The 25,517-nt window shown below is 37.4% G+C and overlaps 1 protein-coding gene across 2 annotated transcripts in view; it reads right to left on the bottom strand.

Moving 5' to 3' along the window:
• Positions 1–482: 482 nt before the first annotated feature.
• Positions 483–25,517, bottom strand: part of VPS41 (VPS41 subunit of HOPS complex) — a 110,274-nt gene continuing 85,239 nt past the window's right edge. For both annotated transcript variants that reach the window (XM_013955714.2, XM_013955716.2), the window contains exons 17-29: positions 24,402–24,494; positions 23,774–23,901; positions 22,731–22,875; positions 21,438–21,479; positions 21,256–21,306; positions 19,882–20,019; positions 17,343–17,397; positions 16,036–16,176; positions 14,356–14,492; positions 5,893–5,992; positions 5,085–5,129; positions 3,565–3,644; positions 483–1,956 (exon numbers count right to left, since the gene is read on the bottom strand). In XM_013955714.2, coding sequence (XP_013811168.1) covers positions 1,876–1,956; positions 3,565–3,644; positions 5,085–5,129; positions 5,893–5,992; positions 14,356–14,492; positions 16,036–16,176; positions 17,343–17,397; positions 19,882–20,019; positions 21,256–21,306; positions 21,438–21,479; positions 22,731–22,875; positions 23,774–23,901; positions 24,402–24,494 — 1,236 coding nt within the window. In that variant the 3' untranslated portion in view covers positions 483–1,875. The remainder of the gene's footprint in view (positions 1,957–3,564; positions 3,645–5,084; positions 5,130–5,892; positions 5,993–14,355; positions 14,493–16,035; positions 16,177–17,342; positions 17,398–19,881; positions 20,020–21,255; positions 21,307–21,437; positions 21,480–22,730; positions 22,876–23,773; positions 23,902–24,401; positions 24,495–25,517) is intronic.

Here is a 25,517-nt window from a genome sequence, read left to right as displayed (position 1 = left end):
CTTATAGCATTGCAGAGTTCCTTCTTAATAAATAATATAGACAAGCTTCCTACAGCTAATGAGGAAGAGATGTTTTTTTAAGAAGTTTCTGAACTTGTCTACTGGCATGCAATCGCTCAAATATCATGATTAAAGAGCCCTTGAACTTACTGGAGCATTTAGTTCTGAAAAAATCAAAAGTGATTTTTCCAGTAAATGTGGTAAAGAAGGCATAAATGAACAATATGCTTAAGAATGTGTATGAGTCACTGCAAATGAACTGAGTGAAGCCTGATGTATGCAGACTGTCACCTGCACTACAAAGTTCCTGCTCTGGTTGTCTTCTCTTGTTTAATCTACTGCAAGTCCACAAATAATGTGCACGATCTCTTATTTTTTCTTAGCTGTGTTATCATGATAGAATATTATGGCTGTGTATTTGAGAGATCCACCCTTTTACTGACAGCTTTGTCTCCTGTAACTATGCAAAGTAAAACATAGTATTTCTAATATACTTAACATTTTATTCCAGTATCAATTATACAGATGTACACAGAGGACAACAAAATCACGTACTGGATTACTAGACCAGCTCAGCTGAATGCCTGGATGATATCAGTAGAATAGCATGAATTTACACAAACTGGAAACCCAGCTTTCTATGACACAGATTATTTGAAGGCATACCTACATGGGAGTGAGGTATAGAAGAACTCCAAAGTGCTACATTTTCCAGTTTTACAGATACACTGCAGTAGCACTATACTGTTGTTTCAAAACTTGTGATGTTAACCTACTTGTCCAAATCTCACAATTTGCTGTTGGAACAATGCATTTTTCCTTTCAAACTTCAGCTATTAAAAAAAGGGGAAAATACCTTGGCAGTTCTGAAACGTGACTTTTCCTTGGAAAGAGGTGCTTATATATAATTTCGTCAGAGAACATTAGAGAGATTTCATTACTATGAAGAAATTCTGAAAGATCAGCTCCTTTGCATCATAGAACACCGGTGAAACTAAAAATAAATGTGTTTTTTGTTAACAACCATGTAGGCTTATTTGACTCTTCTCTTTTAAGTTCCTAATATCTAAAGAAACTCTTTGAGAACTTATTTTTCAAAGCTCAGATGTTTTATCTGTACTTAAATGAAGTTGTATACCACAACTATGCTTAGAAGTATAAAGACCTACTGCCAGCATTTAAATTTAAAGTTTCAGGATAGGTTTAACATAAGAAAATCCCACCTGTTTAAATGCTGCACTATGAAGATCAACTGACAAAATAACCAGTTTCTAACAAATTCTGAATGTGTAACCATACAGCCAAGGTACATTCCCAATGTGTGGAATTAACAGTTAGTGAACTTGCTAATTAAATATATGATTCAGCATACAGGTAGCTTCAAGTTCGGAAGCAGTTCCCCTGAAAGCAGTCAGACTCCTCATGGGTCTCAAGTTAAACTGTCCAGTAATAGACTGAAACAAGACTATGTAGTTTGGTGAACTGAATTCACAGTAATTCATCTTTACCTACAGTATTTAATCATGACCCTGCTAATGGCTCCAAATTGTGAAGCATGTTAACTGATATCAATCACAAATTTCCAAACTGTTTTTTTTTCCCTGTTTTATTTACCTTTTCTGTTTTCTGTGTTTAGTAAGAACAACCTGAGCAGAGGAACAGCAAAATATGAATTGCTAACACAGAATTACGAGGGATCTCGTCGTTTTCTCTTTCCAGAAAATGCTCGGTAAGTGAGAGAGAACTTAAAGAGACCACTTTTAAATCACAGTCAGAATTATATATAGCAATTAGATGACTAGCAGAAAATACAGTGGCCCCATGTGACCCTAATAGAAGTGGTGTCACAGACTGGCTTGGAGAGTTGGAGGACTGCTATTTCTTCATCTCCAGGATTGTGCTTCCTGGCCCTCTGTGTTTGGCACTGCAGATATTGCAGAACTGAACAGGAGAGATCTGGAAATTAAAAAGAAAACAAGAGGCTCTTAGGGAAATGTAGCCAAGTTAGAATCAAGGAGGATGAAAGAAAGTTGCTGACACCTTTCTAAATGTTACTATTCCCAGTAGGGCTGTCTCCAATAGGACATATTCATGGGTAAGCGCAGGAAGGTCATATAGTGGAATACAGTAAAACAGGCTATTCTGGAGTCAAAGGGCAGGGCACCTCGCCATTCACTCCAAGCGTCTCCACTCCAGGAGAGTAAAGTCAAATTTGCTCCACAACAAAGATGACAAATACAGAGTCAAAGTGCCTCTGATTACTTTTGTGGGAAAAGAGGAGAGCAAGTCCCTCAGCATGCTGCCCCAGCTCCACTGACCATCGGGTGTCTTAGCCACAGCTCTGCCTTTGGATATTGCTCCACCCATTTTCAACAGCTGAGGATTTGGCCCAAAAGCCATCAAGTGAGTATATGTGTTTATTGTTACCTCCTGTGTTTAGCCCTGTGTGATGCTTTGTGCAGGCATTACTTTCCTCTCAGTGCATCCCCAGGAAACATATCAGTAACGCAACTGACTGCCTAAGGCCAAGAAACAGTATAGCAGGGGAGAATACAGTACAGATGTATTCTGATACTTATGTATTACTATGTAATATATCATATATATTACGTAACACAAACGTCACATTTAAAAATCAAATCTGAGGTGTTACCCGGGTCCCCCGCTCCCAAACTGAGAACGTTACATAAATTCTAGATTATTCCTCAGATAATCAAATTTCTGGTAATACTGTTTGAATAAATATTTGCTAGCAAATTATTAACAAAACTAAAATGCTGGGGGGAGCTTTATTCGGCAAGTGAGCTACCTCATTAAGATTTCTGTAACATATTTGAGTATACATGCTATAGCATGTGGCTACAAACACTTTGTTTAATTTGTTACTTGCCAATTCAAAGTGATTCACCAAAACTATTTTTTACTAAATGTTCATTTCCAGTGAGGGAGACAGAATCAGAAAAGCTTAAATTCCATTTTCTTTGTGCTCTTGTTACCATTTCAATGCTTTCATTTCTAAATTCAAATCTGCTTATATCTAGAAATTACTTTTTTGTTGTTTGTTTTCATTGAAATCATTTGATTCCCTGAGGAAGAAAGATATATTCTGAGCATAAAAAAAATTTACAAAAATATTTAAGTATTCACTCGCTGAAACATGGGTATTTTTTCTTCCAGGTCAGAAACATTTAATATGACTCACTTGAGAAAATATCTTCATTCTTGCTTTTAATTAACATACTTTTAGAGCTGCAATGGGAAAAATTTAATAAAAAATTCAAATAGGCCATATTCCTTGTATGTTTCAAAGCTGTATTTCATATTTAGACTGAAGAAAGTGCTAAAAGACTTCTTGAACAGCAGCAATTTCTTTCTAAATTCAGTGTACTTTGGTTGCAGTGGAGCTAATCACCTTTTCCCTAATCGCATACTGCAGGATATCACCACAAACAACTACTATAATCACATTATAATCCCCAATAGACCCATGCCCTTCTCCACAGATTGCAAAAGGAAATAATTTGTCCTTTTGTCTTTACCAGAGAGACTAAGCTAGTTCCTTACTGTGTTAGATACCGGGAAGCACTCTTTGTGAAACATGTGTCTGCAGTGAAACACTACCACATTGAAGGACTTGGATGCATCTGTGAAAGGAAAAAGTAAAACCATTACAACAGGACAACGAAACACAGAATTCAGTGGCCACAGTAGTACATGCCTGTCTTCCATTATACATGTAGAAACATAAGGTAATATCTTCCAATATATTTTATTTCCATATTATTCTAGCTCATTTGTAGAAACCATGCAGAATGATGCTTTCAGGTCATGGGGCCCAATGGTGGAGTTATAAGACAGTATTGTTCTGTGGCTTAAATGCTGCCAACCTTTCCAACTGATGTTTTTCATGACAGTATGTGCTACACAATGAATCTGGGGAGGGAGAGAGTAATCTAACCCCATATAATTCAGTCTATTCTGAAGACAGGTTAGCAAGAAACTGTTGTATTCATGAGGGGAATGTGCCTTTTGATTCACACATGAATACTTACCCCCAACTAGAAGCCTACACACAACAACCACATATTCCAAGAATTACCATCTCACTCGTCATTACATATCTATCATCCACATTCGAGTCCTTGGCTTCCATTCGCTCAATATACGCAACCCAAGGCACTGGCACATTCAGTTCTGCCAGGTTTTCTACCACTGTGTGTCTGTTCTGGTCTTCATGTTGGGGCATGTGATCAAAGCATAGCTATCTTTTAATATTGCAGCAGGGGCAGGGTTGGGGTCTTTTTGGTTTTGTGTGTGTGTGCACATGCGTGTGTGAGCTTTTTTTTTTTTTTTTTTTAATCAAAACCAGTAGAAACCAGATTCAAAAACTGGAAGAGATTCTATTGGGATATCCACACTTGGCAAACAAAAAAAATAAGTGTATCCATATATTTTTTCTTAGGTATTCTTGTTTGGAGATGTCACGACAGATATTCTCCTGGTCAAGCTATTGTGCTGCTTTAGATGTCCAACAACTATATTGTTAATTTTGCATTATGGTTCCCTTGCAAAATGTACATCTTTAATATACTGAATTTCTAGGTTCAAGACTAACTTTAGAAGATGTTTTAAAATTACAGTCTGTTACAAATTGTTTCAAATATGACAGCAGTGACTGAAGCCAAGAGTTTCCACCCATTCAGACAAGGGGGATGTTCCAGGAAACTTCAGAGTCTAAAAGTTCAGTCTAAATCAGACAATAGACTTGTACAGGATTTGATGGCAATAGCATATACTGATGGAATTAAAGTTGCCTTCTACTTCATATATTTCAAAATGGAAAATTAGTCAAAGACGAGCAAGAAACCAGAAAAAAAGCTAGGTTTACTGCAACACAGAAGTTCCAATTAGACTCCACTCCCATGTTAGGGGTCATAAATAAACTGTGCACAAGAGACTGAAATTTATAAGGTGATTACCAACGAGCACTATTGTGCATTTCTATGAATAATAATAACTGGTATTTTCTCTAAAAATAAAAATAAAAATAGACAACCTCTTTCTCTTCTGGAAAAACATCCTACCTGAAGGAAGTATTGGAGAAAGGCATGATTCACAGATATTCTCCTCTGGAAAAAAATAAAAATAAACTCATAACTATTTTGTTAACAAACTATATGTTTATTTTATATAAAAGAGGCATCAACATATTGCAATTAAAGAAATGGATCTTGGTCTTAAAATATTTACTTAAAATACCTCATGTAGGAGATTAAAATTAAAGAGCAATATGGAAGCCACATTTCTATGAATGGCATGAAAAATGTTTAGATCCTCTGACTGTGGTGAAGGCAGAACCTCAGTAGTTGGACTGTCAAAGATTAGAGCTGCACAGGCACATGGCAAATGCACAAAAAAGCAAGAAAGGCCGGGCGGCTGATTTCTGGGCAGTATTTTGTAGCAGAAGCTCTGATCCTCTGTCTTTCCATCAGCTCTTGCCTCTTAGTATTAACATGCACCTCTTGTGAATTACACCACTGCTTGCATGCATCATTGGTGCCTCGGAAAATACTTTCAATTATTTCTAAAAGCTATATTTTAGCTTTTGCTTTGGTTGCAGATTATTATCTGAGTGTCTTTGTTGGCACTTAGCATTTTTCACCTTTATAGACAACTTGCAGGATGCAATACATTACTGGCTGAGGAGAGGCAGATCAAGAGGAAGAGCTGCATGCTGGGACTGTCACTTTTGAGATACAAGTGCTTCCTCTGCAAAGGGGAATACTCAGGATTTTGAACAACTTCCAAAGTGGACCCACATGTGGTCCAGATCTATAAACCAAGTAGAAAGCTTCAAAACTTTGAAGGTTACCACATTTCTCCTATACCCACCATCCACCAGAACACCCTTCATCTGAGTTCGATGCATTTTCCTCAGTAAAGAGAGAGAGTCAGCAACAAGAATCTTCTTGCAACCTTCCCGCAGCAGGATCTATTGTGCAAAGAACACAAAATACAGCCAACGATGAACAGATGGGCATATCGACTACCTGGGCAAGTCACCTCTGGGGTTCTGCTACCACAGAGAACATGAGGAAATAAGGAATGTTTTAGCCTTTTGAAGCTATTATACCTTCATGCTGGGGGCTAAAAGGAAAGGAGGGAAGGAGGAATCTCCACCACCACCATGCCCACCACTCCTTAAATGAAAAAAAAAAACAAAAAACCAAAAAACACAAAATAAAAAACCCCACACTATATATAAAAAAAAAGAAAAAAAAACAGAAAAACCCCAAATCTTTTGTAAATATACTGCTATCATACAAATAATGATCTTCTTGCTACAAGCTTTTCTTAACAAAATACAACTGAGGCATTTTTTACAGTGCCCCTCACAATTAGTTTCCAAACCATATCAAAACTTCTTCCACCCACAACATCTTTCCTGCCTACCTTAGGAAAGGCAGCTGGTAATCCTTTCTAAAACTTTCTAAACACACAGCAATTCAAAGTTTATTTTGTTCAAACATATTTTCCTGCTGTGGTGCCATTTTGTAAGCAGTATTAAATATCTATATAATTAACCAAAGGTCCATAGTTTGTTCCTTCTTAGCAAAAATCTCCTCTCCTTTTCTACTTATTTAATATTTCTCATTAGCTTGCCAGACAAAGACATGTCAATGTTGTGAAACACAAGCCTGGAACCAAGGGCATTGAATTATACAGAGCATTAGATCACTATGCCTAATGAGGCAGAACTGCAAAAAAATGACATCTCGATTTCAATAACTTAGGGCAAGTTTATGAAAATATAACAAACCTAAATGAGTTGTGCGGAATATTTCTTTCCCCCCTGTACTATATGAATGATTTGAAAATTTGTTTTCCAAGACCACAATTCCTCTGGAAAGTGTTTTCAAAGAAGCTCACAATCATTTTTAAGCCAGACAATCCAGCTAAAAAAAAGGTGGTATAAAGAGTGTCCATTCCTTCCTACTGGTTATTTGTGCTACAGGAGACACTGAACATACTAAAAATAGTCACAGCTAGTGTAACTACTTGAAAAGGAGTAAAATAAATTTTACAGCCAGGTGAACACTGTCCAAAAATTTGTCTCTTACATACACATTGTGAATTGATCATGATGGACTGCCAAGAGTGATATGCAGTTAAGACTAATACATCTAAAAATTAAGATTGAATAACACTTCAAACATTTCAAACTGGGCATGTCAGTGGGTGAATTATATTCTTCAGTATTAGATACACAAACCTATAAAACACTTCAGAGCACAAGAAACTGAATGCAGCTCTACAAGACAAACATTTAGAAAATTTATCATTTTTATCTGCAATAATCTCAGGAGCTCTCTGAGTATGTTTTTTTCCCTTCCAACTTTATCCAAGGACAAAAGAGAAAGGCAAAAATCTGTTTCAAGTATAGAAAAATGACAGTTGCTTTTGGCAGGGACAATTGGACGGCATTATCTTTTGGAATGAGCACTCTGCCTGATTCAGAACATCCTAATCAGCAAATTATATGAGAAAGATACGTAATGACTTAGCCACACAAGACCCCATCCGAAATTCTCAGCTAGCTGCACTTAACATAAGCTGATGAAAAATTCCATGTTTAGGTAAAGGGTGCAAATAAATTATTAATTGAGAGGGACTGAGATACAAGGGGAAGAATGGTGCACGATTTACGATTTTCTACCAAAAAATGCAGTATGTCAATAGGAAAGCTTCATTAAGGAAAAAAAAAGGAGGGGGGTAGAAACGGTAGACATCATTAGGTGACTGGAAAACCTCAACATTATTTGATCCCTTAAAAAACAAAAAAAAAACCCAACCCCCCCCCAAAAAATTAACAGAGAGAGTTCATAAGACATATGCACCATCTTACCCGTTATTTAAAATCTACTAAGATTTTCCATACCACATTCAGCGATATTTTGCAAGACCATATTTTGTTAGCAGTGGAATACAGGTGGCAGCTATTATTATATAAAAGTTGCAATGAAGGATGTAAAATACCAAATCTCAAGGTAATAAATCTCAACACTTTTGCAGAAACAGATTTGAAGAGCTCAAAGATGAGACGGATAATTTAATAGTTATAGAGAGAAAGAGAAGCAGCAGAGGAAATTTGGAGGCGAGGCAGTGAGATGAAGAATATGTTTGAATTAACTACTTTACATCATGAGGAAGGAAAAGTATACAACTATGTACCATAAGACTGGGCTAAACTAGTTAAAATTGGCATCAGGTATAAACTGTAATGAAACCATTTTCTAAGGAGATCAAAGAGAATGGTACCTATGCAGCCAAAAGTCTCATGAAACTGGACTTTAACCTTTACAAACACATGGTTGTGAGCAGGTGCAGGACAGCCAGTGCAGCTAGAGAAAGAAGAATTTTAAGCAGAAAGAATGCCTTTCACTGAATTAATGAAAACCTCTGGTACCAAGAAATTTATTGTGGGGAAAAAAAAAAATTCCAGTTCATCCTCTAACTATACTAGGGAAGGTCTACTGAATAATTCAAATCACAAGCCATAGAAACTTCCACTTAATTAAAAAAGTCCTGATTTACAAATGCATAACAGTATTTGCAAAGGAAAACACTACAAATAAATATGTGCTTAATTTGAAGAGTATACCCAAAAGCAGTGAGAATAAATTCAGGCTGAGATGCAGCTTAGCACTCAAATGAGTGCAAGTTTTTCAAGGACAATTAACAAAATGCTTCCAAAATGCACAACCACAATTAAAAGCACTTTATTTTTAGTCATTATAACCAACACCCAGATGGCCACTGTGCAAGCTGCCACAGGCCCCCCACTGCCTCCAAGGAGTCTGAACAGCAGCTTGTGCATGTTCAGGAGGAAAAAAAACAAACAAAAAAACCCAGTTTTTCCAGATGCTGTTTTAAACAGTGTTCATCACATCATCAGTGGGATCTATCCATTCATAACTTGTTAACTATCCATCAGAGAGCTACTGCAGGTTCAGTTAAAGTTTAAATTAAGTCAATATTTGAGTAAAATGGCTAATCCAAAAAGCCTAGAGGTATGACAGCTGAACAAATTGCTTTTGTATGTTAAAACTAGGAAAAAGACTTAGAAGAATGAAATCTTCTAATTCAAATAAGGAATCTGAATTCTTCTAATTTGAACAATGACTTCTAAATGTCATAAAAAGGGTGAAAAATTAAGCATTTCTTCCTAAAATGAGGGAGGTACCTACATTTCTTCCAATGATACAAGTGTTCCCTAATTTTCATGCGAGTATAACCCGAAGTTGAAAAGACATCTATTTTATAAAATTGGAAAATGCAACAGATTTAAAACTGACACAGGAGCGTGCAAATAAGGGGATTTTCCTGTCAGCCTTCTCTGCAAGACATAAGCATGATATAACGCTTTAAAAATTACGACCTGGAGGGTGATTACAAGACTTGTGTTCAGCAAGGCTCCTCTGTCCCTTATTCACAAATTAAGACTACTGACTTAATCAAATATCAGAGACATAGACATGTGTGACTCATTTCCTAGTCTTTTTCAATTTAATTTCCAGAGAACTAATGTAAAAAGAAAATACAAAGTTTGGGGGTATATTACAGAAAGAAGGTCTTAGTTCTTAGTTAAGATCAAACAGTTGCAAAACTGAGGAATTCCAGTCCAAAAGAGGTTGCAGAAAAAATTATCAGTACCACTTGTTTCATTGCAAAATAATAGTTTTTATTTATATTTTGTATAGAAACTCTAGTAAATATTGACATTGCTGTAATGTTCAAATAAGAGTATGACTGGCATAATTGTGTTGGCTAAGGGAATTTTTTTAAACCAGCCACACTGGTGAAGTGCTAATGGGAACAGAGGATCTGCCCAAGTCTCACAGTGGCACTGTCTCCAACAGTGGCAACAGAAGTACATCCAAATTACATCACTTTCTGGTGCCAATCAAGCCTAAGCAGTTTGTATCCATTCCATTCAAAAAGTTCAAAACAGGCCAGCACTGCTAATCCAGGCCCACCACACTCACTAATGCAAGTAGCAAATTATCTGCACTTTTATAATGCTTGACTATTGCTGAAGAGTATTTGGACTTCTTGGTTCTCATAATTATTTTTTTTCCCCAGTAGAAAAACACACTTGCAGATTACAAGGATTTAAGGACTGTTACAAGACTGTTAAAAGACAATATAGCTGGCTGGTACTCTGATGCAAGTAAATATGAAAATCAGTCTTACAGTCGCACCGGCAACAGATTTTCAAGTGCACAGAGATGAAGTTGAGTTTTGATTTTGTGTCTTTGAAAACACTTTTAAATGTAAGTGTTAAAGATGAAAAGTACTGAACTTTTGTCAGGATATCAATATGAGTTGACTCAATTTGGTTAGCCTGTCATTGATTTGAATGGGATTTAATTATGTTGAAAATGTTCACTAGGAATGGCGATTTACTTGCCATTAAATAAGCAATGATCCAGGAATATGTCATTTCTAATAAACAAGCATGTCCATCCTTAAGACAACACATCTTCACAAGTTTATAAATCAAAGGAAGTAGTCTGAAGCCTATTTTATCTATAAATTTATGGCACTGAGGAACTAGATTTCTTGGGTTAGATACAAAATATGATTTAAAAGTTTTAGACTACACTTTACTTGATAAATACTGTTAAAATGCAGACACCTGGGACTTGGTCTTTGCTATCTGTCTTCGTAACTTTATTGTCTATGAACATTACTGTATATAAACACTAAAGTCAGTATTATTCCAGCAGTAATTAAAGTTCTTCATCATCTCTATAATAAGTCAGTGTTGCTCAATTATCTATTGTGGTTCTAATTAACTACTTAGATGACAACAAAGGAAAGAAAAAGCATTACAAAAAATGATCCTCAGGGGAAAGAAAAACCACTCAAACTCTTAACTCAGAGCTTTGATGCCACTACTGAAAAGCACTTAAGCAAGTGCTTAAATCTTTTCCTGTTTTAAGTCCATGCTCAGCTTTAGGTTCATGCATAATTGCATTTCCTGAAGTGGGAAAATAGGAATGGATATTAACAGGCAGCTTAATAGATCTGTACTTGTAAAGCAGAGCTATAATGCCATGGCAGGAGCACATTAGTTATTTGAAAGAATGGCCTAAGAGCAAAGAAGAGAGTCTCACATGATCTGAATTTTATTTTTACCCAACAGAATATTTAATCGTCTATTACTGCGATGCTTGTTTTTCGGTTGGTGAACAGAGATTAACCTACACTTCTGTGAAAGAGTTAATCACATTACCTTCGAGCTGAGGCAAGCTCAGAGTTGCACACACAACAGTTGTAGCAGTTCAACTAATGGGCAAGAACTGTTAAACTGAATCAGTCTGCCCCATGCCAGCAATAATAGAAACTTTAATTATTCAGGGACCATTCCAGATTCAAAAAAGTTTCAAGGAATTTTGTTACATTAGTAGATTTCCTTGCTGGAATCTCTAACGCCACACTAAGCCACATACGGCATAGTTTGGCAGCCATTCAATTTGATTCAATTGATTCTGCTAGGATATAAAGCCTTGTTTTAAAAGGGACAAAGACTGTCAAAGGCACTGCTTGTAATTCCCACCTATATCTAAAATCACATCTAATGCAATGTTTATTGCTAAGGAAATTTAGGTTTAGAATAGGCATTTTGTATTTGCATACTTACATAAGCATAAAACAATCTTACTCATTTTTTCATGGCTTGCAAGAGGAGGCTGTAATTAAATAACACTGCTGCAGCCAGCATATCTTTTTGGAGCTGATGTTATGAAAAGGTCAGCACAGTTTCCACACTAAGCAGGGACCTGCAAGCCAAGGAATAGGTTCTACCTTAACCTGTACTCCTCCACAACCTGCACCCCTTTTTTGCCTTTGAAAATAGGGACGATAAAACTTACATGCATACAGAGCTTGAGATCTAGAGAGAAGTAGTCACAGAAAGTCCTAACCAGTGTCACTGTAATTAGGTACAACCAAATGAAATATGGATTGCTGCACAAGTTTGAGAAGTTTGGACTAGATGATCTCCAGAGGTCCCTTCCAACCTCAGCAATTCTGTGATTCTGTGATGTGAGGCGATACAAATCAGGAAAGTTTTACTGAAATCCAAGGAGCTGTGCCAGGCCCAGATCCAGGACGTGGATTTCATACTGCGAACATTCACACCAGTCACAACAAAGGTGTGATGGGGCTTCACACAAACACACCCTAGCTTAGCTTTAACATGCCTAACGAAGCAGCAGTAACAACGAAGCTCGGGCAGCACTGCCCTCTAGTAGGAAAGACCACTTACGTATTTGCTCAAAGTCCCAGCCATGCCCTGAAGTCCACACCGAATGCAGAAAGCAATACTGCTATCACAACCGGAGCTTGCCAATTTAAAGCTACTTAGGGGTGTGTGTATAAGAGCTGCGATAGCATTTTTAACTTTCAGTGTAGATACACCATCTGTTCGTAACAGTGCGCTTTACATTGCCTGTAACACTTCAGGAACAGCCTTACTTTAACCTATAGCTTACATTTCTCTCAAGAAAAATAGCCCCCTTAAGATTTCTTTTTGACTATATTTTTTCACTATTGTAAAAGTAAGCCAAGCACAAACTACATTAAGCTTCCCTAATTTCTATTACTCCTACGAGACACAGATTTTAGCCCTAGAGCTATCCAAATCTACTTCAAAATGAATTCATTTAAAATCCATGAAGCATTTCAATGCTAACAGCAAATAATTTTAGATATCACTCTGGAAGTTGAATACATCCTTTTAATCCCAAAGTAATTTTGTTAAAAGCTGTTTGAAGACAAAATGATTTTTCCCTCCCCAAACTGTGACCAAACCATTTCATCAGCTTTGGCTGAAGCCACACAACACACTTTGCATTTATCTAAAGCTGCAGCTATGCAAACAGCACCTTCTCATTCTGCTTGCAGACATACAAAAAGTTCCATTTTGATGTCAAGAGACTGCGGGAATGGTAGCACCAGCAGCGCAAGCAGCAGGGTATTGACAGTGACAAGATTAACATTAAACTGTTTAAATGCAGCATACTATTTAGCTAACGTTACCTTGAAAGGATAATGGTTCTAATGCAGTCAATTAAAAACCTGGAAGTAATGCCACAATATGCAGTACACGCAAGCATGTAAGCATATCTGGGGCAGCTCCTTGCACAAATGGGTGTACAAGAGAATATGACATTTAAAATGCTTCTTTGAAATACTGAAAGCCATGTCTAAAGTCCACATGATAAATAAAACAATGAGGAAGTTTTGGAGAGGCTTAGAACCTGTCTTTTTAAAAGGTCTTCTGGTATCAGTGAAAGTTCAAGCAGGTCTAGGCTTAGTTTGGCCCAGTAAGAGAGCAACCATGACCCTGATGACAACAATCAAGCCTATCTGCTTGCTGCAATGTCCAAAGAGTAATAGCAAATGAGAAATGAATGTTTATGAGGTTCAGCAAATTGTAGTTTTAGCTACTTACAGGACCGTGTTTTCTTGGACTCCACATCGTTGCACTAGGGGCATTTAAACTGCTCTATGTCCTTACTCTCTCAGGAGAGAAAGGTACAGAGCAGTGTCTGGGAGAACTCAAGTTTGGGCCTTCCTTGGTAGCAGGGAGATAAAAAGTATGTAATGCAACTCTCTCCATTGTTACCTTCAAGAACATTAAGGGGTACCCGTCCTGTAAGTTCTTAAAACATGCAACAAAACCAGTCATGTAGGGAACTGCACAGATCCGTGCAATTACACTGGGATAAGAACTGCCATAAGCCAATGAGCAGGCTTTTTTTTTTTTAAATGCATAAATGTCACTACATGCTGCACAACACACAGATATATGAATTTGAGTTTACAAGTTTGTCATCTTTTAGTTAATATAAGACACTTAACATATGGCTCTAAAACCTGGTGATTGGTTTTGCATGTGCACCTTATGTTCTGCCTCCTCATGTACGAAACTTGGAATAAAAAAAGTGGTCAGAGAGGCTTTCCAATACAGGACAGGTTGGCAGGATAAAATAGTCCAAATCACCCAAGATCCTGCCAGTTCTACTTACCCACCAGGTTTACAACAGCATGGAAGAAATTTAGAGGTGCTTGAAACTATCAAGAGAAGAGACTATTGTGTAGTCTTGATGTATTTCTACTCCTCTTGTCAAAGTTTTGTATCAACTCACAGTGACAGAGTCACAGGACCAGAAGTCCTAACAAAACGAACAAAACTTCATGATGGCCAGTTTTTGTGTTTTTCAGTGGCAAAGTGTTTTGCTGTCTCTCTGAAAATGAGTATCACAGGAAGGACACAACATTTACCTGCAAGTTGTAGTCCTGAAGAATTTTCACTAGCGAGTCTCTCAAATTAGGAATCTCCATGCCTTCCTTAATCCGGTGGATCAAAAGAATGGGATCAACATGCGTTCCAATATTGTTCAACAAACCAGTAATAAAAGCTGTGAAAACCAAGAGACAAGAAAATTAAGAAAAAAATCCAGCAAAACACCCGATCAAAGGATGCTTCAATGACGACTACAAGTTTTGGCTGATTCTATGGCAGTCAGCACTAAAAGATAACACTGAGCCTCTTTTATATACCCTTCATATGTTTCTTGCAACTATATTACTTGAATACAGGCCTTTGGGAAAGGAAGAAGGACGCAGAGTTTGGCAGTTCACAGAACTTCGAGGGTATTCTGAAAAAGGATGCCAGAGTATCCAAAGTTATCAAAAACACAAGTAAATAATGCATATCAATTCAGTACAAAGGAGCACTCAAGCAAACAGAGCCATAAGATGAACTTCATTATGTGAACATCCCTTTCTTTATTCCAGGGTTTAAAAGCAAATTTTCAAGTGCTTAAACTAACTCAACAGGTATTTCGAAGCAGTGGTGAGAGTAACGTAGAAGCCTTTTGCTATTTAGAGTACAACTGGCTAAATGAAATACTAGAAGGAGGAACCTCAGGGCTGTTTTTTCTTCACCCCTCAGAACTGAGGAAGACCGCTTGACTTTCTCTGCATAGGGCAGATGAGACTGATAGGATTGTACAGGCTTTGAATCTCTAAAGATTTTGAAGCTCTAAAGATACATCACTAATTGTATTAATTAGTCTCACTTTTAGTGATGAATTGCTTTCAAGCAGGGGTTTCTGTTGGTCAGGTAACTTGAAAACACTATTCTTATGATGTAGTAATAGATTTTGACTGATGCTTCTTGTCAGAATTAGTGGTCTAGTGATGAGAAGATATGTATTCTCATGCTAATTCTAGAAGATATTCAATCCTGCAGAAAAGGGATCCCAGCAGAGACTTTAAAGACTTGATTTAAAGCCCCAGAAGAGGGTGAAAAATTTACAGAGTAGAAAGTTAAACTAATTCTCTTTTTTCTTAGTCATATGAACTCTGAATCTGCCTCCAGAACAAAACTGATGTTGCTTAAGAGATTCTGACAGTATCTATCTGAATTTTAGTAGATGTTCATATCATGGGTGAAGGGCAAAATGCACTAACAGTTACAGATTTTCTCTTTGTGCCACAGAGAGAAAACTGCATAGTTACTTTACTGAAAGGGCAGAAAGATACAGGTCCTTCAATTTTCAGAATTTCAAAGGGAAACCGCTGCAGTAAACAAAATACGCAACATCCTCATCAAGCCTGCAGACTGAGTTTTGAGGCTGTGTAAAAATGCAGCCTCACATTCTGTCAAATTAAAAGCATGATTCGCTCATTAATTTCTGTTGTTAACAACACAATTATGCAGAGCTTAGTTGAACATTAAATGCCTAAGTACCCGTTCTGTAGCATGCCCACATGTTGCCTTACTGAAAGATTTTAAGCCCAGCAGGATAGCTATGTTGTGCTCCACAAAGCAGAACACTTCCCAGGCCCTCCATAAATACCTTCTCTAGCATGCACGAGGATAATTCAATCCTTCACCTGCAATTGCATTCCACAAAAAATACGCATGCAAGACTGCTGAGAAACTATCCTGCTTACGCGGTTTGTCGATAGAATATAAGATGAGGTCTTCCCAAAGTTCTCCGTCATCTTGCTCCTTGGCAAATTCAATAGCCTTATCCACATTATGCAAGTCTTCCATTATCATCTTCAAGGCACTGCGGCTGTTACCCATTCTGCCTAGAAGGAAAAAAAATAAGTAAAGAGATTAGAAATCCTAAAGCACTGAGCATTGATAAGTATTGAGAAGGTTTGCATTGTCCTTTCCACAAGAATTTTAAAAACATGAAGGTGCCACAGACTAATTTGACCAAGCACAAATCTAATCTCGTTTACTTGTGAACAGATGCAAATCCCAGAGCAGTCGATGCAACCTGAACATGTGCTTGGAGTACTTTGCTGAACTGGGACCTGAAGTCTTTCTTAACTATGTGTTTGGTCATATTAGGCAGGGGAGAGGGGGTCTGAACTGCAGCAGCATCTAATGTAACAACAGGGAGTGTGTGCATGGGTATATGTGCACATGTAAACTGTAACATGATTTACCCTCTATTAAGGGCCTGCATGGACATGCTTAACTTGCAGTAAATACAGTGTAGTTTACACCCATGGAAAATGAAAGGATTGAGGATGAAGGAGCAGTGGAAGCTGTGTGAACTATTCTTTAAGTAAATCCATGCCAAACTTGTGCTTTTTTTTAGAACATAGGTTACTCTGCTCCCAACTAGTCCACAGAACACTTTTCTTATTAAAACAAACATGGATTAGGTCAATATTGGAATGTTTCCATCACTCTAATAAATAAACATACATAAAAATCTTAGGCTTACAATGCCTTCCATCCAGAGATGGGTTCCTCACCCTGCGGGGGCAGTTCATTTACAATTTAAAAAAAATAATTAAAAAAAAGCAGCATAAATCTTCCATCTCAGCAAGAGGTAATATTAAGGTTATGAGATGTATTCAGAATAAAACATTTGAAGAGAGGGCAGAAATAAAACAAACAGGATCACTCTTCTCTTGGAGCTTGTTTCAAAAACACTCCCCCTCCCGAACAAACAAAACCAAAACCCCAACCCTCCCCCCACAAAAATAAACCCACCCAAACAAAAAAAAAACCCAAACCAGAAGTACAATAACACAATACATGAAGTTAAGAGACATTATAAATAGCCCAATGCTTTATTTTCTAAATCATGTTATTTGGTTCCAATGACTATATACCAGCTTTGTCTTTGGGAAAGCACGTTAAGTGATAGACGACAATGAATCGCACATTTTCCCAGCCTAAACTTTATGACAAGATTAAAAGCATGTTGTAATTTATCACAGGGAAAGTTACTTACTCAGAAGATAGACCGTCTCTTCTACAAAGTTCCTCTGTTGGCAGATTTCAAGAGCCTGGAATTTAAGAGGAGTGAGGGTGGGAAAGAGAATACAGGAAACTATGTGATATAATATTATATTGATCATAAATGCTACAAAAGGGTAAAAGATACTTCTTCATGAAGATGCATTACTCATTTTGACAGGATTACAGCTCCCTTAATATGCACTGTCAGGTCCTCTGGCATTAATTAAAAGGAGAATCACTGTGGCACTTTTTGTGTTTTTCCTCTAAGTTTTAATAAATCTGGGGACAGTACAAATAACTCTGTCTGGACTATGCCAATCTCTAGCTTTAATCTACTGACAACTTTTTTCTTCTACTTCTAAAAGTTGGTTAATCCAAAAGCATTGAGATTATCTGCTGCAAAGACTTTCTTCCTCTAGAAGGACTCTCCAAAGGTCTCCAGGGATGCAGGGCAACTTGACGTTCATTCATTTGTGAGACAGGGTTGTCTGTAAGCCTCTGAGGATAACCACGATTCTTTTGGGAAGAGGAGAGTGTCCTCCAAACTCTGCCAGGGACCTCCAAGAAGACGATGCAATGAACAACCTAACCCAGGTATGAAAGAAGAAGGAGGAAGCATTTCCTGCAAATTTGGTTTAAAGACCTCAGGGCTAAATACCACAAGCAGTTACAAAATCTGCGCTTAGCTGACAAACACATAACACAATATATAAAAGAATATATAAACACAGGTGACAGTTGTCTTTTTCTCTCCACTGAGAAATTAAAGTACAAATTACCAGGTTTTCAGTATATCTCAGTGCTGCACATTTATTGACTGTCATGCTCTCTCTAGAGGAAAACAGGGAACACACACGCTTCTCTCCGTTTATTTGATAAAACATTTGCTAAACTGCACTTGAATAACAGTGTGTTATAGTCATCAGAAAGGTTTTAGAGAATCATTTCTTCCTAGTTAATCAATTAGTTACAGTAATGAATAGTATGAACTTGTTCAACTATTATGTTTTTTACAATTTAGACATCACACTGGAATTTGCTTAATAGGAACTGAAAAAATGGGTACCTTGTAAATTCTGTTCCCATTTTTATTTCCTTAGAACAAAGATTTCTGGCAAAAAGTATTACTGTACGATATGTATGGTAAAAAGTTTACCCACAGAATCCCTAGTGAAGGTAAATTCAATAAAGTTATTTATAGACAGTGGTGGTATCCTTCTTCCCTTCCTTAGCTTCTTTCTTACTAAAACATATTTAAACATGTTAACTGAGGTTAAAATGACTCTCTTTCTAACATCAATTTCTTTTTTCTCACTTCAGTCACTATGGCATCACACACTCCAAAAGTTCATTTGCATCATTCACACACAGCGCTTTCCTGCATTGCTTAGCACTGTGCAGGTAAGCTACTTGCACCATCATTATAATTTCTTTAGTTTTTACACATGAAACCATGATCACTCTAATAATACACAGGGCAAAAACTAAGGTGGAGAAGAACAGAGCTAAAAAATAAAAAACCTCTCAGGCTTAATGCCTAAAAGGAACACTGAGACAATCTAGTTTTGTGCAACAGCTGCAACGAAGAAGAAGTTTGCAGTCCTAACAAAGTATTTTCCAGTGTTTCGTGCCGCTGCACAGAAAAGGCGGCTCACAATTGACAGAAGCTAGCAAAGCAAGAGTGGTACTAGAAATGGCACCACCTCTGTTTAGAATGTCAACTATGTGAAATGAAGTATTTGATATTACACTTAAAAATATTCCATCAGTGTCATCATTGTATCTGCACAGAGAGGACAGCTGCCAGAATGTCTGAGCAGAGCAGACCTTAACAGCACCAAATACAAATAATAAGATATTGACGCAGCTGAAGAGGAAAACTTAAATTTTCATTAAATTCACTTAAATTCAAACAGGAAAAAAAAGAAAAAGCCCTGATTTTTTTTCTTTAGTTTCTGGAAGAAGCAGAAGGAGAGCAAGGAAGGCAAAAAGTAGAAATGTTAAAGAAGGTGGAGACATGGCACTCTGTAAAACCTTCTGTCTACTAGTGAAAGTACAAGACAAAATATTTTCAGCTCTGCTGGTTTAGAGACTGTTACATAGTGTAAATTACTTGAAAGGAACTTAGGACTTTAAAACACAAAAAGACTCACTTGCTATCAGTTACAGCTGTTCAGTTTTTGACATCTAACTCTAGCTAGCACTACGTTTGGCAAAATGATTCTTGATTTTTTTGCAAGCACAACCCAGTGTCCAGTCAGAACAGGCACTAAACTGTAGGTGTGCATCCAGTGTGAATTCAGAAATTCTACATTAAAAATCCTCACAGGCTTCAGCCTTGTGAGCTAAGGGAGGAAGGTGTCAGCTGTCAGTCAACTCTGCAAATCAAACCTCTGTCAGTGACCATCACAAACTCAAAAGATTCCTCCTTTTGGCAGTAGAGGGCAGTAGCAGACACACTTACAAGTTTACAGTAATACAAGCTACAGACATAAAAATTGAGGAACAGTGTTTAGATCTTGGGGGCTTACCTTTTCTAGTGGGCAGTGTGTGCTGTCTCTGAGAAACGGTAGTAAATTTGGACGATCATATTCAGCATAAAGGCTGATCTGTTTCTCATGATATCGTTGTCCTTTATGGTGATCTCTTTTGAAAAGCTTGTGCAAATACTAGGAATCAGAAAAGAGTCAGAACTCAAAATATTGATACAATGTTATTTGGACTTTGCCACCAATAAAAGATTCCTTCTCAATAACCTTGTTGGGAACATGCCAGGCACAGAGATTAAATTCTAATTCAGAAAATTAATTTTACATTTTTCTGAAGTATCCTCATGACAGCAGTCTCCAAAACCAGCTCTGTAAAGCAGGTTTGCAACAGCACTTAAGTAACTATCCTTCAACTGTCATAGAAACTACTGTATTTTGAACTTCACAGAAAATTTTGGAGAAATATGTCATATGAAACATTGTAGATATGCTTGACCACTGTGGAAAACCATAGTTCAAGTTTTTACAACACCAAACGTATTAACCAAAGTACCTCAAACCATAAACAGTGGGGAAAGCTCCTTCTTTCTGGATGAGCACAGAGAAGCCTTGAGAATAATCAGGAGGGTCACTTTTATTCAAAGGGAAGCAGACTTCACACTTTGAAACTGGTGCAGCCCTTCCATAAATTGACACTCAGTTCATCTTCTTTGTAAAACTCTTGGGCTGCAGATTGCACTTCCTAGGCCCACTTGCTAAAATCAGGTCTCTGTTACATAACCCCACTGTCTCCATGAGATCGATGCCCTGAGCCCCACTTGTACACAGCAGCAAACTACACCCCCCCAATCCCTCATGCCACCCACCACCACATATTACATATTTCCCTGGCAACACCTTCAAACTAAAGAGGTGCTCTCAGAATAGCAATGGGGAACCACGGCCTTACACTGATGCTGTAATTCTGCACAAACAAGAACAGTCCTATGAATGTTGCAGCTCCAGAAACACAAGTAATTCACTGTCTTGGTGGAGCAGCAAAATGTGCTTCAGAGTTGCACCCACTGTCCAACCCTATTTTTGTGCAGGAAAAGAGGAGGGCTACAAGCAAAAAAGTAATTGACCAGGCACCTATAACACCATAAGGGATAGCTCACGTGTTACCAAATAAAGAGTATGTTAGCAACATCTCACAAGTATACATTTTAAAACTATCTTACTGTTTTACAAATGCTAAGGCCATGTTGAAACTGGATTCGCAAAAGCAGCCACCTTGGCTCAGAGCGATCAATGAGATTTCAGTGTCACATGCACATGGACAGGATAACCACATCTATAAAAGATGTGTTAGGAGAGCACCCCAGGAAAGAATTTATTCAGCTCAAAGTGAAACCAACAGAATATAGAAATGTTTACCACATGCTGTAGTTCAGGTCTGTTTTCTAATTCTTCAACGACTCTGTCAATCTGAAAGAAAAACAAATCAAAAGCAACAGCTTAGCAAGCCTGTGTTGAGCACTGCATTCACAAGACTCAAAGAAGGACGGGTAACACAGGCAAGCACATGGCAAGCCATTCCACTAACTTTTTATACTCACAGAAATTTTATCTTCGTTATCCAGAAGCATGTCTACTGCTTTCTAAAGTGAAGAAAAAGAACCCGGTTAAGAAACAGGTATGTGCATTGTCTCACTCTATACAGTATTACGCTTGTTCACTGATGGATATCTGAAGGATATTGCAGATGTACTCTTTTCAGCAACATTAATTCGGAGAGCAGTTTGCATAACATCAGCACTCTGCAACAACACAGCATTACAGGGGAACACATCACGTATTCTTCCAGAATGCTTCTCCTAACTTTCCATACTAATAGCAATCACTACCGGGCACTTATGTCGCAGATGAAGTATGCCCTTTGAATCATGGGTCACAGAAGGCCACTGCCAAATGCAGGAGAAATATTATTTGTCCCATTGCAAAAGGGAACTGCATGATGATGGCTGCAGTATACGAAATACATGACTCAACTTGCCTCACAACTGGACTCTTCCTGGCTCTCTGCACACATAACACAAGCAAATGAGATCACGTAAGGAGAGTGGCCACAGGAGCTCCTGTTCTGCTTCCACTTACCCAAAACCAAACTTTGTTTCGCATCAAAACACAATTTCCTGACATATTTTACTCTATTTATTAAACAAAAATTAAACATTACTTCTCTTATGTAGTTTAAAATGGGCATATCAAAGAATATCATCTTTGTTACAGATGGCCTCATATTTTAGCTCCAGTGCAGAAACAGCAGCACAGAAGGACATCTGCTTGGCTTTCCACCCACGGATCACATAGATCCTTTCCCCAAAGCTCTTACCAAAGCACATTTGCTAAGGTTTTAGCCAGCTGGGAAGAAAGAAGATTGAATTCAGTATAATATGCACACTTTCTTATTTTTAGAATTTAGGTTAATAACTCTGCAAACTTTCAGAAGCAGATTAATCGACTGTGACAAAAGAAAAGTAGCAACTACAGCAAACATATTTTTCATAATAAATTCACTGACTCCTTTTTTGGCTCATTAGTATACTATTTGATTAGAAACACAGAAAGAGTATCATCATGGAAGTCTACCTGAGAATCACAATGATGATCTCAGATTTGGCACTCCTGTTCTCTCATTATGAGTGATACTCAGATTAAAATATACAGGAAAATTTAAATTCTTGGGTCAATTATTCTGCAATCTGTGCAAATATCTCCTTACCTCAGAATGTACCTAGACATAACAAACTCATTCCTTGTCACAAAACTGTCTATAGCTCATTCATTTTTAATATGTTAAAACACCTCTAGTTGAAAGTGAATGTAAGAATCATTAAAAATCACCATACCTCTGCATCAAAATCCATAAGCAGAACAATTTTGTCTCTGATAGAACTGAAAAGATTGTGCTTGTGGATCAATTGGAAGACATCCTTGTGCCTCAGAGTTAGGTAAATTTCTAGGGCTCTTCCATAGCGCTGGTCATAAGTATACCTGATCAAAAAAGATGTTGTGATACATATGATTCCACATATCTGAGTGTAGGAAAATCCCCAATGAGAGAAAATATAAATTTACCCTAGGATATAAAGCTTCTTAGGATACTACTTGATTTGATGAATATCTGAAGAGTTGACATGATTCACTTTTGCTGAGGGGAAAGAACACTGGACAACATTATTTTCGACTCTGTTTATATAGCAATCATAGCATTTGTGTTCTGTCCTGTGGTTCTCTGCATTTTCACTTTCCCCTGTTTTCTAACCACAGGGGAAGCCACACAGAACATTAGCTTTCTATTTGTGGAAACTAACTGGAATTTACTTCAGAACTAAAACACATTGTTCTCTTAAAACTTTGGGACAGACAGTAACAGAGCAATAGACAGCGAGCCTACTCTCTTCAAAGAAGCAGTAGGAGAAGAACTTCTTAACATCTCTGTATGAAGTAGCCCAGAACCAGATCAGTTTTAAGACATTTTCCAGTCAGATGTTTCCAGCCATGCAGTAAACTTATATTTACGACTTTTGAAACAGAAGAGAAAAATGTCATTTTATTTTCCTCTGGGTAATTCTGAAATGCACACTTCACAAAAGAGGCTTCCTCTGACAACAAAAGCATGAAGCTAGCTATTTGCTTTGGAATAAGCGGTAGCAAATCTAATCTTGCACCAAACTCTTTGCCTTCATACTCCATGTACATTCTCTAAGGAAGGGAAAAGAATTGCTAAGCTGTGCAACCAGAAGAGTGGAGTGGAGAGCAGAGATAGCTGATATTCTGTAGACTGCAGCAAGGCAAATGTTTCTATCAAGAGAGTTAGTCAAATATTTATAAGCAATAGGATATTATTGTGAGTTTACTTTCTTGTAATAGGGTGTAAAATTGTACTCACAACTCTGCAAGTGTTCTCAGCAAAGTCCTATTCTGCGGATCTTTCTTCAGGTGGTCCATCACAGCTTGAACTATGATTGTGTTGTTGTAGAGATCTCCAGGCCACTCTTTTATCAGGGTTGCAAACCCCTAAAAGTATAAGAGATAGTAAAGAAATAGAAAGAACTGCCTAAGGAACATTTCAAAACATCAGAGTCTCATCTAAGCCTCTGAGATGATACCTGCTGCGCTTCACCTCTAGCCATTTTTACGTGCCCACAGACATAAACAGTGGAGAACACAGATGTTCCTTCTTAGGGCAATGTTTTTAAGATTTATGAAGCTGGCTCTTTTTCAGGCGCTGCATGCTTTGTGAAGCACCTTTACCACTCATGCTACATTAAACTAATTAAAAATAATAATGTTCATAAGAAGTAACCAATCTCACAATATTTGCGTGCTCTGAAAAACATTCTACTTATTCATTTGGACACTGAAAAAAAATCCATCTTTTTCTATTTTAATTATTGTTGAATTGACCATTGATGATCTGTTTGAATACCACAGAGAATTTGCTATCAGAATTCCAAACTGCTGAGGGTATTTTGCTGGTAATAACCATTACATGTGGACATGTCAGGCAGCCATACCTCATAGTCACTTTCCAAAAACTCATGCAGGACCATTTCATAGATAAGAGGTTTCAAAACTGGATCCCGTCTGGGCAAGTAACGACTAATTGCCTATAGGAGCAAAGAGAACAAAGAGTCAGAAGGGGAATGGACACAGAACATCCCAGTAGATCGATTACAGAAAAAAAGGACTACTGTGAAACAAACACAATTCCCCCGTCCCCAAACACGGCTCGTGATAAACACCAGACGCACTATATAGTCATATTTTAAACAGCATCCTAACATAATTTGCTTTAACATTGGCACATATTGGAACTATATTACTTACCTGAGAGAACTTTCATTAGAAAAATAGTGATATTAATTGAAATGGGAAAATCAGCTATTGGACTTACAGAAGTCCAAGTGTTTACTGCCAGTTGCTAGAAAATAAATACCACATAAAACTCCTCAGAAGACGCAAGTTTTCAAAATCTATTTTGTCCAATCTTGCTATTTTATCTCATAAAAAAGTATGAGCATTCATTAGCTGAAAAACATGTACATATAATTTATGACATGTGAAGTTACTACATTTAATAAAGAGTTCTGCTCACTAGCTATTTCTACTTACCCAAATGAGAATTAATTTGAGAATTTGTGCTATATGAATTTTTGACTCTCCTCCTTTTCAGGATATGTCTTATTTGATGAGAGAAGTTGCATTTTCTTGCAAGAAATGAGAACCCAGCCAGAATGAAATCAGTTCATACCAGGAAATTTCAGCACAGGGTCTCATTAGCGCTATTACCATGCAACTAGAGGTTATTACAGCCTGCCAAAACAAATCCTGCCATTACCAGCTGTGTTGGGACTCTGGGGCTTGTAGTTGAAGGTCCAACACTGATGAAGTTCCTCCAAATACTTGTAGATGTTGCTTACTGCCTACTAGTGCTGTAGCATTCTGTTATTAGATTTAAGTTGCTGGATTGAACAAAGCAGGAAGAATAACAACTCACTCGGACATAGTTTGTGTTGCAGCTTTACAAACAGCAATGACTGTTCACAATAAATTCTTCTAATATTTAAATCAAAACAATTGCCTAAGTTGCATGTTTCATGAAAGTCATCCATTCATAGGTGAAAAAGGAG

Source organism: Apteryx mantelli, chromosome 2 (assembly GCF_036417845.1).
Source record: "Apteryx mantelli isolate bAptMan1 chromosome 2, bAptMan1.hap1, whole genome shotgun sequence".
Classification (NCBI taxonomy): Eukaryota; Metazoa; Chordata; class Aves; order Apterygiformes; family Apterygidae; genus Apteryx; species Apteryx mantelli.
This window is presented reverse-complemented; position numbering and strand designations above follow the sequence as displayed.